We start from the raw sequence: 16,237 nt of genomic DNA, 5'->3' as shown, positions 1-16,237 counted from the left end.
TCTGTCATGCGCAAGTTCACAACCCCAAACACAAAGATCAAAAGGATTCACTGTATTAGGGGGAAAAAAAAAACCTGCCAGAGCTGGTTTTCCCATTCAGTGTTACAGTTTTAGGCAATTTAGTCAATGTCTCCTGCTTCCAGTGATATTATGAATATCACATCATAATGATTTCTCTTATTTTTCAGGACCTAGTGCTATACATAGAACATGGTAAACAGTAAATGCAGAAAGACAAAGGGAGAAAGAAACAGAGATAAGGTGAATGGGGACAGGGTCACAGTTCTGGATAGCATGATAATCTGTAGATTTTAATTGTCTCAGCCACCCCATCTCTATTTGCCCAAAGGCTTCCTCAACTAACCTGTAAGGAAGATATCTCCTCCTAAGAAGCTACAGACAGCCTTGTAACAAGGGGAGTCCTCAGCTGACTGCCAGATGCCCGAGGACAAGAGAAAATGAGGCCAAAAACCCAGGAGGTCAGGGTGGGAAAGACAAGAGGCCCCAAAACTAAGCCAAAACAAAGCCCCTCCCTATACTGCCTGCCCCCATCCCCAGCCAGCCAAACCATTTGCTACAGCCTCAGGGGCATGGGAGGGGACTTGGCAACACCTCAATAACCATTTCTAGCAGAAATGTCTATCTGCAGCTGAAGGGAGCCCAGCACCTAGGCCCCTTCTCAGCCAGCCCAGCCAGGGGGCTAAGGAGCCATCACAGTGGCCTTAGACGCAGCTTCAGGGGCAGGAAGGCTCTCCTTTGGACTCACTCACCCATCTGTACTGCAAAGTTTCCCCCCTCTCCCACAACATTCAAAAATAGCTGGGGTCACCAAGGAGGTGGAGCTGAGCTCTGGGACTCTAATACTGTACTTATTATGCACAGGGAAGCCCTCTCCATCCTCAAACTCAACTCTGAAATCCCCTTGGTTGGTTCCTTTCCTAGCCTAGCTTGATATGCCCACCTGCTTCCATATCTGCCCATCTTCACTACCGCTTGTAAACAATACCTCAGAGGTAAAAGAGTTCCCGCTGGACCCTCACAAAAGGCTGGAAAGTGGGAAGAGCAGGCAAGAAAGAACTAGAAGGAGTTCCCCACGGTGTGTGGAAAGTTGAGGATCACAGATCCTTGACAAAAGGAGCAGTGGTCCAAAGGAGACAGAAGGCAGAGATCCTGGGCACAGTCCCAAAATAGTTTCCACACATCCTCAGCCAATCAAGGGTTCCCATGGGGCAGAGCGTGGGAGCAGCGTGGGAGCCCAAGAGCCTGGTGCTCGCAGCTCTGGGCACTCACTCTTGTCCAGGCTGCCAAGAGGCAGGAGGTGACAACAGCTTGTGCTACGGCATGTTCCTTGGGATATCATAGGTAGACATGCAACACATCAGACAGTAAAGTGACCAGCTGCATTCGTCAAGCTCAACTTTATGCCTGTGCTGGGCATGACACACATCCTGTATCATGGATATTCTTGAAACCCTGTCAGGACTCAGCACATGGTAGAGGTGCACATTCCCACTGGCTGCTGGATATTCTTCACCCAGGGAGCTTACCCATCCCAGGCCCCTCCTATGGGAACACAAACTGGGAGACCCCCTTTGCTCTGTGTCCCAGAGTCTTTGACTGCTCTGAACGAGTTCACACACCACACACATCTTCCTAAACCACCACCTTCTGACAGAAGAGGATCTCACAAAACTGCTCTACAAGGGTATGTGGAACACCACACTAAACTACGTGAGAACACTATGTGGGGGCGGGGGGGAGGCGGCACCAGGAGCAGAGGGCTCAGATCTGAGTGCTTGCAGGCAGGGACAAAGCTGGGCCAAGAGGAAGCTAGGACTTTCCAACAGACAACTCAACAATAAAAACAAGCACAGACACCTCAGAGCTTTAAAACCACCATCAGTTCAGGCCCTACGCTGAGAAGGGGGAAGGAGGAAGACACGGTTGAAGGGCTTTCTCTACTTCCCCAGACAGCCCTGCTCCATGCCCACAACACTAAGGACGGAGATATTAGGCTGGGAGATCCCAGCAGGACGGCAGGGCCGGCACAATGCAGGCAGGGAGGAATGGAGAACACACTTGGAAAAAGCTGAAGAGAAGCCATCGCTAGGCAGGAGGGGGTGCTTTCCGGAGTAAACAAACCTGCCAGCAGCCCTTCCTCTCAGCAGAAAGGGAAGCTCTGGCTGACAAGGCCAAAGACACAGAGAAGGGAGGGGGCTGCCCACTCCTTGGACCCATCTGTCCTCATCCCCTTGTCCTGCTTTCCCTAGAGTAGGGGGCAGAACAGGTGCACAATCTCCATGTCCACAGCCCTCAGCAGCACACAGGTGTCTATAGCAGTGGGCAGCTAGAGGCACAAGTGGAGATGGAACATGGGGGTTCTGCTCTGGAGAAAGGGCATGGAGTGAGCTCACAGCTCTCTCCTCCCCACCCACAGCAAAGCCAGTATCAACCACCTCTGCTTGCCTCAGGGGCCTGCCATGGTCTAGTCCCAGGCAGTCGCCCACTACTTGCAGGCTCACCAAGGCTCGCCCAACTCTCCAGGGCAGCCAATGCCACCTGGCTCTTCTCCTTCCCTCAGAAGTAAATTTCGTGCCCTCCTTCAGGCACTTCCTTGCGGTAAGTTCCTCTGGGAGGAGGCCAGGGAACCACCCTGGCTCCTGATCCAACCCACAGCCTCACCCAGGAGCCCCCAGTCCCCCTAGGAAAGCAGAGGCCCTCCCTGCCAGCATCCCGCCCAGGCAGTGAGGGTGGCACTTTCAGCACCTCCAGGGAGCTTCCCACGGTTTTCCCAGGAAGCCAGAGGAGGATTTCCCAGGAGGAAAATCTAAGAGCATCTGGGGACGTGAGCAGCTTGCCCACCTGCTACCCAAGCAACCAGATTCCCCCAGCTCCTCACAGGCTCCAGGGGCTGAAGGGGAAGACAGAGCTGAGGCAGGAAAGGGTTCCGCTCTTCTAGAAGTCCCATCCAGACCTCCCTCCCACCTGTCCCTACACTCTTTCCCCAGCCTCTCTGCGCTCTTGACCTGAGAGGCAGCCACCCTGAGCTGCCTCTTGCTCTGTTTTCTTCACTCTGGGCCAGCAGAAGATACTGCTGAGTAATCCCAAACTCACAGCAGATCCCCAGCCCTGAAAACAGGGCAAAGCCCAAGGAAACCTACTGATCCTGGCCTTTGCCAACCGGGGAAGAACATCTGTGTTTCCTCATAATGGCTTATATTCCACAGACTCTGCCCTGCCCCATATACCCCAGCCCTGGCCCGGAGACAATCACATGGAGAAGCTCAGTGCCCCCTTCTCCACTTCCCACGCACCTGGTAACATTCCCTTCCGAGTCCCCCAGACACCCATCTGCACAGAGTAACAGCAGCCCACCGCCTGCAGGATTCCCAGTCATGATGTTGCATCAGCCCCCACCCTACCCAAAATATCCTCACCCCCACCACCTCCTCTCCTCTCCAGCCATCTCCATGGTGACAGCAGCATGACTAATGACACCCTATCAGCTTCAGACTCAGGAGCGCAACTTCCCCCCCCCCCCATCCAGAGCTTCCCCCCCACCCCCAGGGGATTTCTGCAGATTGGATGCAAACCAACAGTGCCAGGGACATTCTCGAGAGATTTCCAGAGGCAAGGGTGGGGAGTGGGTTGTGTGTCTTAAAAAAAAAAACAACAGTTCAACCAACCCAATCCCAACTGCACCCAAACCATCCAGCTGAGAAAGCAAAAAGAATCCAAACAAAACCCACACAGGCCTGAGAATTCATTGGCCGCCTACACCCCCGCCGCCCCTCCCCCTCAGCTGCTGCTACACACACAGTGGGAGATTAAGGGATCACCAGAGGAGACCCTTTATTTTTATCCAATCCAGTCAAACACTTCACCTCTACCACACACACACACACACACACACACACACACACACACACACACACACACACACACACACACACAAGGTACCTTGACAGCAGCCCCTTGTCCCCACGGCCCGGCTCCTTCACCAGCCTTTATTTCCACCTGCAAAAGAAGCCGGAGAGACTGATAAGGCAGGCCACCACCAGGAAAGCAGGAAAGTCCTTCTGCTGCACTCCCAGCACGCGTCAGGGGAAGGGGGAAAAGGGAAGGCAGGGGGGCCTCGGAAAGAAAGGATAGCAGGGACCATCTTCCTGCCTCCAGCTGCCACCCAGACGCGCGGTGGATGGACTCATTCGCCTTCAAGAGTGTTTTTGTTTTCATTTCTCCCCTATCCACCCTCCCAAGATCCAGGAGGGCTCGGCCCCTCCTCCTGCGTCCGGCCTGGCCTCGTCCCTCCCCGCCCTGCCCGCTCTACCTCGGCCGGCCTCCTCTGGTGCATCGGCCGGCGGGCCTCCCATTATCCCCGCCGGAGCGCACGGAGGGAGGCACTGCAGAGGCGGCGGCGGCCAGCTGCCGGCTTGGCTCCCCTCCCCGCCGCCGGCGAGGCTGGTGTGGAGGGGGCGGCGCGCTCGCCAGCCAATCCCCGCGGCCGGCCGGGCGGGGGCAGGGCCGCCGGGGGCTGGACCTGCCCGACCGGGAGGCGGGGGCACAGCCAAGGGTGCCGTGGAGCCGGGCTGGCTGTGGCCCAGGCCCGCCGCCGCTCCCGGCAGGCTGGGGATCCCGGGGCACCCCCGCCTCCTTCCGAGTCGGAGACCGAAGGTAATACCCAGAGGCATCCTCTGCATCTCCAGGGTCAAAGACTGACTGCGCTCGGGGTCGAGCAGACGCTGGCGGGATTCCCCTTCAGGCCGCTCTCTGGCCCTAGGACACCAGCAAACTGCCTCATCCTAGCAGCAGCTAGGACAGTGCCAGGCACTATGATAAAAGCAATAGCCCCTGCAATCCTCCAAGGAAAAGAAAAGCCTTGGAGTGTGAACATTTTACCCCATTTTGCAGATGAGGAAATACGGCAAGGTAAGTGAAGTAACTTACCCAAGGTGACACAGCTAGAAAACAACAGCTCTGGGACTCCAAGCCAGGTCTGTCCCGCACTAAAGACCAGACTCCCAACCATTATACAGTTGTCTCCTCCCCACCTCCCATCAACAGATTTCCTCTTGAAGCCAACAATGCCTGTGGCTCAAAGCCTCACCAAGTCAGACTTGCCCTCCTTTGCTCACAAACACCCACACCTCACCCTACTATCGCTCATCCCTGCGGCTTGAACATAGGCCACCCCCTCCAGACAGCATTGCCTCCACCACCATTCGCAATGCTTCCTCCTCTTTCAGAAAGGCCACGGGAGGTGGCACACCCAGACTTCAGGGCTCCCCATCCCCTGGAAAGGCGGAGGAGAGGAGGCAGCCCAGACTCTGAGCCTTTGAAGGCTGCAACACCCAGGACACTGAAGGAGAAAGAACAGAATGGGGAGAGGAAAGCCCTGCAGTTCCTAGGCAACCCAAGAGACATCCTGCTTCACCCCAAGCCCTCCCTGTAGCCAACACCCCAGAGTTTCCATCATATGGTACTCTGGTACTCATGCATCTGGGTCAGTTCCTGGCTCCGCTATCCAGCTGCAGGACCTTGGTGGTGGTACCTTATCTCTCTTAGCCTATCTGTAGTTCTATTTTACAAATTAGTATTGCTCATGAGCAAGAGCAGCTACCTCATACACAGTTATGAGGAGTCTGAAAAAATGCCTCACAGTGCGTGCCACACTGAAGGTGCTCCTGACTATCACGCTTCGTTCTGAGAGAGCTCATGGTGTGCTACTTCTGTCTCACAGATGCGGCTTGCAGGACTAGTTAGGATGTGTGCGAGTGTTTGGTGTGCTCTGCTACCAACTCCACCACATCAGCCCAATTATGCCTGTCCCTGAAGCTCCAAGGGGGCACTCAGAATGGGGCAAGCTGTCTTAGGAGAGACAGCAAAGCTGGCCTCTGGTGAGGAGACTCCAGGAGGCAGCAGGGACCACACCTGCCTCACCTCTTGGGGACAAAGGGCAGCCCTACTGGGCTCCTCCCTAGGGCAGAGAGGAAGGCAGGTGACAAAGCAGGCCAAGGGGCACTGTCCTGAGCCATGTGCTTCTGCACCCCTTAGCTCTGACCTTGACCAGGCCAAGCGAGGTCCCCTCCTCTATCCTGGTCCCCAAAACCCCTGCCCCACCCACCCACCGCAAACACTGTCTGCTGCTGGATAAGAGCAACTAACACTGCTTGGATAGTAACGATCAATACTGTTGCTGCTACGGCTGCCACAGTTTATCAAGCCCCTGCTACGTACCAGGCCCTGTGCCAGCACACTGTGGGAGCATCTCATTTGACTTACTTCACACACAACCTTACGGGGAAATGGGCTTAGAGATGTTAAGTTACTTGCCCATCAACACACAGCTGGTGAGTGGTTAGCTAGAATTCCAAACCAAGCATTTCTCATTCCAGTTCTTTAAGCCCTCTCTCCCAGCCAGACTCAGGGAAATGCAAAGAGGGATGGGGTCACTTGAACCACACTACTTCCCTTTAAGCTATGGGTCTGAGAATAGTAATATTTTCATGCCTCAGAGACTTGGCAATGCTGCTCCTTGCCTAGGTTCCCCTGCTTCTCCCCCACCTGGCAAGCTAATACGGTACAAGGCTTAATCCAAACGTCACCTCCCACTGCTGCCTTTCCAGCTCATCTAGCCCCCATGAGCATCACCCCACTCCTCTCGGGGCCTCTTCTAGAGCAGTCACACCAAGTACAGTTATTTATTTACACGGCCGTCTCTCCCACGTGGGCAGGGGCCCTATCTTCCCCACTCACTAGGCTCTGCACAGAGCTGGAATGTGCTGAGCTGAGTTTCTACACAAGGAGGGTGGAAGGGCAGGGGGCTGGGCACTGAGATGCTGAAGCCACTCTCCTGGTTGGTCTGTTCTCTGAGGTCCCCAGAGATCAGGGGAACACTTGCTCTCCTGGGAGGAGAGGACCCGCCACCTGAACTATAGCCAAGACCCAGCCTTGTTCAGCCAGCACACATTTTCCTCACAAGGCTGCAAGAGCCACCCTGACTCTCTGCTTGAACCACCCCCTGCAGTGCCAACTAAGTCCCACCCCAACTGCAGGTCCCAGCCCACCCCCTGGCAGCCTGCAGACACACGAGCAGAGCCCATCGTCCCCAGGACAGTGCACCTGCAACCACCTCTATCCCACGCTGGCCTTCTGCCCTGTTCTGAAGCACCTGGAATGCTAGGGCTCCAAGGAGTCACAGAGGCACATACCGGGACCACCGTGCCTCCAGCAGGGACACTCTCCACACTTCACACCTGACCCCCTCTCCTCTCTATCAGCCCCTCTTTCTGTATTTGGGGCTTCACAGTGACCAACCCAAAGGTAACTGGGACCCCTCTCATAGGGGCTGAAGGTCTCTCCCCACTTTCCACCATGACCCCTAGACCCTACTGCACTCCCAGCAGGAGAAATGGAGTCACAGCCCTCTCCACTAGGGAAGAGGTGAATGGATTAACTCATTCTCAGAACCCACTAAATACCCCAACACAGAGAACCTCAGAAACACAGATCCTCACAGGCCAGAACCCATACAGATATATAAAGACTAGGAAATGGGGGTGCATCCAGACACAGATTTGGGGGGCTTTATAGGAGGATCAACCAAGCAGCAACCCCATGCCAAGCCCCATAATTGAAGCATGATGTATCATATCTTATTTACCCCTCAAAACAAACCAATGAGATAGGAATTATTAATGCCCATTTTACAGATGGAGAAATCGGGAGACTGAGTTGGGTCCTCATCACTCCCTCACTTGCAGCAATACAGGTGGTGCTGCTCTCTGTAGCTCTACGATTTTATCAACCTACCTCTTCTCGAGTTGGCGGGGGGTAGATGGACGACTTCTCTTCTCTTGCCATGGCTGTGTCCTGAACAAGGTCACTCCCCACAGGGCTTTACTTCAAAGCTCAGTTCAAGCCCCACTTCCTCCAGGAAGCCTTCTCAGGTTACCCGAGTCCTCTGCCAGCTGACAACACTTCCAGTGTTTCTCATTTGACACTTGGTACTGCTATTTGTCTGTGTATCCTGCCTCTCCAACCAGAATGGCTAGAGTCGTGCCTCTTCAAAGCCCTGGGTTTTTGTTTTTTTTTCTTTGCCCAGCATTCCACACACTGAAGGCACTTGGAATCCGATGTGGGGGAAGTCTATGACCTTCCCTTCCCTCTCCACCGCACAAAGGATCCTGCCAAAGAAACCCAACACCCCCTCCACCTTCAGAGCCTATGTTTGAAGTCACTGGTGTCCACGCATCAATTTCCACCCAAGTAATTGCAGCCCATCACACACACATCATCCCCTATATTTGAAACTCTTTGCGGTTGTCATGGGAACTGCCTTTGCCTTCATTCACTGATCAGGCCTCACAATTAGCTTTGGCAGCGGAAGTCTGTGTTAACGGCAATAGCGGGGAGGAGAAAGCCGAAGAGGTGGAAGAACAGCAGCAAGGGAAGAAAAGGTGCTCCTCCTTGGAGATGCAGGAGAGCCAGACTGAACTCGGGCACCCAGTGATGTCAGAGGGAAAACACAGCCAGCCAGCAACTCTACCTGCACACTTCCATGCCAACAAACAGAACGCACCCAGACCCCCCAGGCTGAGAGGCAGCAGTTGTGGCTCTGCCCACGACCCCACCCCCCCACCCGCCATGCTGTGCTAAATGCTTGTAAGAAGATCTTATATTCTGTGAACTTCGTCAGGGTCACCCCACTCCATATTCAACAGTTTTGGACCATCAAATGTCCCAGGATCCAAGCAAATAATTGGAATAACAGAAACTTAACTGGTTATTGAGAAGGTGACACAGGAATACTGAGTGGTTTAGAAACCTGGGGACAGCCCCAGGGGAAGCCTTCTAAGAGTAATTAACACAAAGCGTCTTACCTTCCACCTTGAAGATCCATGAACACCCTCAGCTGGTGCCCTGTGGTCTGTCTATGTCCTTTCACACCCCTGCCACCAGTCTCGAGCATTTGAGTAGCATCTCTGCACAACTCAGCTTCAGGGGAGATGCTTCCCTTCTCCTGGAAGCCCCACCTCATCCTTCACATATCACTCTGCTGAAACTCTCAAATCAGGTCCCTTTCCTTCCATGATGGGCTCTCTTGGCCTAACTGTGACTAAGACTGGTCTCTGCCCTCAAGGCATCCCTCCCTTGTAGCCCTACCAGACTGCTCTGTAATTATTTGTTGCCACGCTTGTCTCCCTGCCCAGACTGTGAGCTCATTAAGGACAGAGTAAATGCTGCCTCCCCTTTACCGCCAACTCGGGCTCAGCGCAGCGCCTCACACACAGCCAGTCCCAAGCGAGATGTGCAGAAGAAGGCTGGGAAGGCAACTTGCAGGTCTACCAGTCAAACCAGGTGACATCCTGCCTCCAGAAACTGAAGTGACACTAGAGAGGACCTGCCCTCCCCCGGCACAGGGGACACAGGAGGTCCAGGGACTGAGGAAACATTCCAGGAAGGTACCTCTCCTCCACATCCTTCTAGCACCAGCTCTTCTGCTCTCAATGGCTCTCAGCGCCCCACCCCATCCCGCACTGTCAACCGTCCAGACTGGACCCAGCCTCACCATGAGAAGATGCCATTCTCTATCTCCTCTAGGGCTCCAGGATCATTCCCAGCATCAACCAGGGAACCAGGGCACCCAGAGCTTACCCTTAAAGAGCAGAGCAGTCAATCAGAAGACTGGGACTCCCCTGGCAGTCCAGTAGTTAAGACTCTGCGCTTCCTATGAAAGGGGTGCAGGTTCCACCCCTGGTCTGGGAACTAAGATCCCACATGCCACGCAGCACATCCAAAAACATAAAATAAGATAAAAATAATAAAAAAAAACCAAAATGAGACCAGAGAGAGCCACTCAGTGTCCTTCCCACAAGAAAGACTCAGAAGGGAACAGACTCTAGTCTGGTACATTGTCACTTATTTTTGACCCAGCATCTCCACACCCCTTCCTGAGGATTCCTCTGGCAGTAATTAAATGGGGTTGGGGACTAGGGGGCACATGCATTCTGACAAACGGTCCCAAATGAGTCTACCTAATGCAACTTCCTTTTCATTTGGACCATCAAGAATTGCTCTGTACCAGTAGTGGGAGGTGCACCATTCTGTCCATGGACGCCCTGGCTGGCTGTGGGCAGGTGGGCACAATGGAGTTGGAATGCATACAGGTCAGAACCAGCAGTTCAGGAACAGAGCTTGTGCACCCTGAAGGAAGCGAGCAACTCCCCAGTGGTCACTGGAGGCCTGGCCAGTTACCCCACACTGAGCGCGACTTTTCCTCTCCCCTCCCTCAGTGACCAATAAAAACTCAGGTTATCAGATTTCTTAGGCAAATGACTGGAGACAAGGCCACAGTGGGGTGTGTCCACCCCAGGTGTGCCAGCAGGCTGGGCCCTGCAGAGACCCACTCAGGCTGATGCCTAAAGCCACCCTAAAGGACTCTCCCAGTCAAAGTGCAGCAGGGCTCAAGGTAGATAAAGGAGTCCTATTCCTTTCCAACACCTTCTGTCCTCCTGAGCATGCTGCCCTCAATCCACAAGGGAGCTGTAAAGAAGGGATGGGGGAGGGGAATCAGTGACAACTCCTGAGACCCGCCCCCCGCCCCCCGCCATGTGGTCTTTCAACTCACCCAGTCACCACACTGCCTCCTCCAGAATGAGAGGCCCAAGGCAGAGAGGTAACTGCTGACTCAGGGTGGGGTCCATGCCAGAGGACACTCAGACAAGGTTCACCAGGGCTGCTGGGCACGGGTGAGGGTGGGAGAGTCACTTCCCCCCAGGGAGTTTCAGAAAGTGTCTTTGAATAGGGAGCCACCCCTCATTCCTATTGTTTTCCTCACAGCAGATAATTTAAACATGGCTCAAGCCTTCAATGAGAAGCAATAAGCTTTGCTTTGGGTTAGAACCCAAGAAAGCACTGTCCCTGGGTCCAGGGACCCTAACCCAACTTCCTTATCCCTCTCACCACTTACTTTAGGGAGGGGAACAAGGACCCTAACCCCAAAAATCCTCCCAAGAATAGCCAACCAGGACAGCTACTTGCCCAACCCAGAAACAGGCTTCAGTGAGGGTTTAGAGACCATGGAGGAAAACTACATGTCCAGTAGAATTACCCACACAGATAAAAAAAAAAAAAAATACACACACACACACACACACACACACACACATATCTAACACACAAGCCACTTGAAAGGCAGCCAGTGTGACTGAGCTACTGAATTTCATGTTAATTAAATTTAATTTTTGTAGCCACACATGACTAATGGCATCCATATCAGACAGCTCAGGTAGAGCATACTTTTTAAATTTGGGATGTCATAAATACTCCTGAGAATTTGCTGAAAACTATGAACCCTTTCCCCTGAGAAAAAACACCCCTGCACATTCACACACTCAGCTGAAATTTTCAGAAAATTCACAGACCATATTCCCACCCAGCTCCGAGATTAGGTCTAGAGATCAACCAAAAACTTCATGGCCTAAGAACAATGTTTTATCTGCAATGTAGTTGTCTAAGGAATATGCTACACTTAACATAGTTTGAGCAAGAGACCACCACATGAGGAAGCCCCCACCTGATAGAGGACTTCTTCGTAACATCCTGGCCTCTACAAAGACCCATGCAGGCACAAGACTGGTTCTTCAGTCTCGGAACAGCTATAAGTGTCAGACAGCTCTTTTTTTTCAAACATGCACTCAGTCCACCTGCTTATAATTGCTATGCTCTAATAAAAGTTCTGCACATTCCCCAACACGAAGGAACTAACCCCCTCTTCCACACAGGACTCATCTTAGCCTGAGTTCCCCTACTTACTCATTTCCAAGCGGAACAACCATCTTTTTCAGTTGTCTTGCATGTGACCACTTTGACAGAGCTCATAGAGACAGGCTTTCAACACACCTTTTAGAGTTTCAGCTCTTCCTACCTGCTGGGAAGCCAGGGATCCTTACTTGTACATTTCTTTCTTTTTTAAAAATACGTGCAGGACTTTGGATTTACTCCAATTAAATTCCATTGAGTTTTGCTGAGTCCCACTGTTCCAGACTGCCCCAATCTCCTTTACCCATGTTTTACCATTCAACTTCAATATCACATCACCACTACTACTGCCACAACCACACACCTACCCACTGATCATACCTGCTCCTACCTACACCCGAGGGAAAGGGCACACATCTCTTCTGCTCCTAACCCTCCAGGCCCTTCCATGAAACCCAGAGTTCTATGGATGTGCTCCTGCTATTCACAACTACCACCAGCTACTACTCCCTCTTGGGGCTCCCATGTCCCAAGCCAGGCTGCTGAGCAGCAAACATCTTCTGAGAGCCCTTTCCCAACTGTTCTCAGAACACACACATATACACACTCATACACACAGACACACACACACAAGTTCTTAAAGGGGGTATTGATAACTCATAAGACTAGACTGAAATGGACTCCAGAAAAAACAAGAATAAACATGGAGTAAATCTCAAGATGTTCTTGTCTCCCTGGCCTACAGGGTAAAAATAGGTTGGGTCACCCTCCTTACTCCTGTTGGCAAGGGGAGTACTTTACCTGTGTTCATCAAGACTTATTTCTGTCCCCTTTTCCATGCCTCACCTCCTTCTCCACTCACGGAAGTGTCACAGACTGGCTCCTCAAACTCTCAGGGACATACAAATCACCTGGGAATGTGGTTAAAGTGCAGGTTCTCATTCAGTAAGTCTGATGTAAGGTCTGAGATTCTGCATTTCTAACAAGCTCCCAGGTGATGCTGATTCTGCCAGTCCACTGATTAGCAAGGTGGAAATACGGTTGAAATCCATTCAGGTCCCCAAAGATTCAGGTGAGCGATTTGCAGTCCAAGTGAGTGCCCATCAAATCAGCTCTCAGAGGAGTTCCACTCTAACTACACATTAGATATACCTGGGGAGCGCCAGCCCAATCAGAATCCTCCCCAGAACAATCAAACTACTGACAGAATCCCTGGGAGTGGGATCCAGGTGATCCCAACAGGGAATCCCTAATCCACACTGGTTAATAAAAATTCTGAATAGGGTAGTTATACCTGTGTCCTCTTCAGAATGACTCTAAATAAAAAATTGGCCCTCTGATCTATAAAGCTGGAAGGAAGCCCTATCATTTATTTGCAGAAATCCAGGTCCACTGGTTTGACTTGAGTTGCTTTGTAGAGAACCACAGGGATCCCCAAGCCCACCATTTGTCTTTCTAAATCTCATGAACCACCTTTTAAAAAATCTGCTCTAGGAATTCCCTGGTGGTACAGTGGTTAAGAGTCTGCCTGCCAATGCAGGGGACAGGGGTTTGATCCCTGATCTGGGAAGATTCCATATGCCACAGAACAACTAAGCTCATGCGACACAACTACTGAGCCCATGTGCCCTAGAGCCCGTGCTGCACAAAAAAGCCACTGCAATCAGAAGCCCGTGCATCGCGACTGGAGAGTAGCCCCTGGAGAGTAGCCCCCGCCCACCACAACTAGAGAAGAGCCCACATGCAGCAACAAAGACCCAGCACAGCCACAAATAAAAAAATAACTAATTTAGAAATCTGCTCTAGGATGGTCAAAAACTGACACTGGTTTACAATTTCCAGAACATCTCTGAAAAATTGAACTTTCTACCTGTCTCTGGTCTTCTGGCTCTCTCCCAATCATCATCTAATTCCACAACAATGCCATTCCATGGGCATACCTGAAGGTGTGTGGTAGGGAGCTGATGACTCAGATTCAGGTAGGGTAGCTGGCTCTCCCTCTCTAACCACACATGCCATGGTTTATACTTTTCCCAGTTTATACTCCCTGACACAACAGGGACCTAGTGGCTTCTCTCTGTCACCAGTTCTGCTCCAAAGTTGTAAGACCACCCTTTCCTTCTATGTTCTTATTGGGAACATACACAAGACTTTTATTGTCTTGAGCATCTCCCACCACCTCAGCACATTCTGGCCACTGGACTCTCTAATATTCTTCTTAAAGGGTCAGACTACCCTTGACTCGCACCCCATTTCCATGTAAAAAGCATGATCTTTCACCATCTACACTCACTAGACAGCTGCCCAAGCAGCCACACAGATGGTTCAGCTCTTAGCCCCCCCACCTTCCTCCTTAGGGCCCCATTTAGGACTGTTGAGTCAGCACTTTCTTTTTAAAAAGCAACCCTATCCCTCCAGCTAACTTCCCTTTTAGAGTCTGTGGCCATGGGGTTTAAAACTGTTTACATCTGAAAAACAATTTTCTGAAGTCTATGGTCAACATCTCTCCTTGCCCAGGCTTCTCCTTGGATTCACAAATGCTGAGATGGGCTCCCTATTTCTAAAGAGTCTCATCACTTCTACTTTACCAATCAATTCTCCCTTTGCTGGTGGGAACTGCTACCCTCCCGATAGCATCCCCCACCCCCACCCCCACCCCACACACAGCCTCCATCTTCAGGAAGACAGAACCACTAGCAGGTGAGGCAAGAATTGGTCAGGTGTTCCGATATTGTTGAGAGATCCCAAATTCCGAAGTATCTTTTCTCAACACGGGCATAGACCTTTGTTTCAGCCACGAAATCCACTTGGCTGAGGGCTAGACACACCATATATATTTCTCACCCACAGTATTCTCAATCATGCTTCCAACCTTATGTGTACATACTTCCAGGAAGGTTTTTTCACAAGGAGTTTTTCTCCTACTCTCTTTATCAAACGTTCACTTTCCTCACCCATGGGCAACTTTTCAGTCAGGCCGTGGGCCACGCCGGCTCCTTGCTCCTGGATATCCAGCCTCCTCCCCCAGGAAAGAGGCTAGCAAACTCCTCCCTCCTCTTGTCTGGCCCCAATAGTTCTACGAGTAAGCCGGGATGTCTTGAAATAAACATTTAATAAACAATTACAGCTCAGAAATTAACATATATAATTTTTATGAATAAGATTAGTTCTCTTCTAGATGTTCTAGGAGTGTTTTGTCACCATGCACTGATTACCTACCATGTATTAGACATTCTGTGTATTTTATCTCAATTAACCCTCACAAAGAACAGTTACCCCATCTGACATGTGAAGGGAGAAAAAAAAAAAAACAATGCTCAAGAGAATAAGCAGCACAGCACTTATTTTGGGCCCTGCATCTCCACACTCACCAAATCCTACTTTTCTAATCAGCCATCTTCACTGTGCTACAAGCCACCAGTCAGGTAAAAAGCATGTGGAAGTCAAACAGCCTCCGACATCAGCCTAGGATCTAAATCCTTCCTGGAACTAGGAAGGAAGACCACAGCTGCAGAAATGAACTCCTTCAGGTGTGTTACCTCTCTTTAGGGCCCAGAGGAGTAAGTAGTCACTTACCTCTGTGGTGGGCAGGCACAGGCCTGGGAGTTGCCTCTAGTATTAAAATATGGAATGCCTCTGACTAGAGGGGCTCTGTAGCACCACCTACCCACAGTGGGTAAAAAAGTGAGGAGCAGGGAAGGAGACAAGAAAATCAAGATAATGTTCCCCCTCTTACAGGATGACACAAAGCAGCTGTCAGCAGACAGCTCTGAGGAAGTCCCAAAGGAAGCTGGAGGAGGTGGAGACAGGATGGACATGAAGAAAGTATGCCCAGAAGAAGAGACACCGAGAAGTGTGGGTGCAAGGAGAGGGCCTGATCCCCAGGAGGCTCCTGGGATGCTCTGTCTTGTCCCACCTGAAGAGCAGGGGCTAAGATCTAAAGTTCTGTTTCCAAGGGATAGGTTTCCTCCTTTCCCAACCTCCCAAATCCTGGGACATGTCCCCTCTTTCACATGGCTGCTCGGACCTGGTGGTGAAGGTCCCAGCAGTCCCCTAGGGGCTGTAAATGCTGGGCTGGTTCCCTGGGCTCTCACTCAGGAACAGCCTAGAGGGCCTGTCAGCTCTGCCAGTGATACATTTGTCAAATGCAGTGTTGCCTGGACAGTGGTTCCCACGCTTTTAGCCTTCACAGACCAATTAAAAAAAATTATGGTGAGAGACACTAGTTACTATTCTGTATTTTGCCAAGTAAAGACTCTTAAAAAAAAAAAAAGATCTACTTTCTATCAACACTTCCATTCCATAAAAGAAAGTATATTTTCAAACATCAAAAAGTAGAAAGTACCTATCCCTAAAACAAAGTTCTGCTCTTTAAGTCAAACAAAGTTAGCTTTAAGACAAAGCTCACTCCATTGTCCCCTTTCCATGGTTTCTGCAGAAACCCAGAGAACTTGTCATGGGGCAGCACTGGTCC

General features: G+C 51.4%; 1 protein-coding gene across 3 annotated transcripts in view; it reads right to left on the bottom strand.

The window, feature by feature from the left end:
- Positions 1-16,237, bottom strand: part of TET3 (tet methylcytosine dioxygenase 3) — a 107,013-nt gene that overhangs the window by 86,981 nt on the left and 3,795 nt on the right. For 2 of the 3 annotated variants that reach the window (XM_081483807.1, XM_081483806.1), the window contains one exon: positions 3,961-4,017. In XM_081483807.1, the coding sequence (XP_081339933.1) occupies positions 3,961-4,017 (57 nt within the window). Of the gene's footprint in view, positions 1-3,960; positions 4,018-4,330; positions 4,398-16,237 lie in introns of those variants that run through there. The other variant, XM_081483808.1, reaches the window with a different exon arrangement.

Source organism: Giraffa tippelskirchi, chromosome 4, assembly GCF_054371585.1.
Source record: "Giraffa tippelskirchi isolate mGirTip1 chromosome 4, T2T-mGirTip1v1.2.pri, whole genome shotgun sequence".
Lineage (NCBI taxonomy): Eukaryota > Metazoa > Chordata > Mammalia > Artiodactyla > Giraffidae > Giraffa > Giraffa tippelskirchi.
This window is presented reverse-complemented; position numbering and strand designations above follow the sequence as displayed.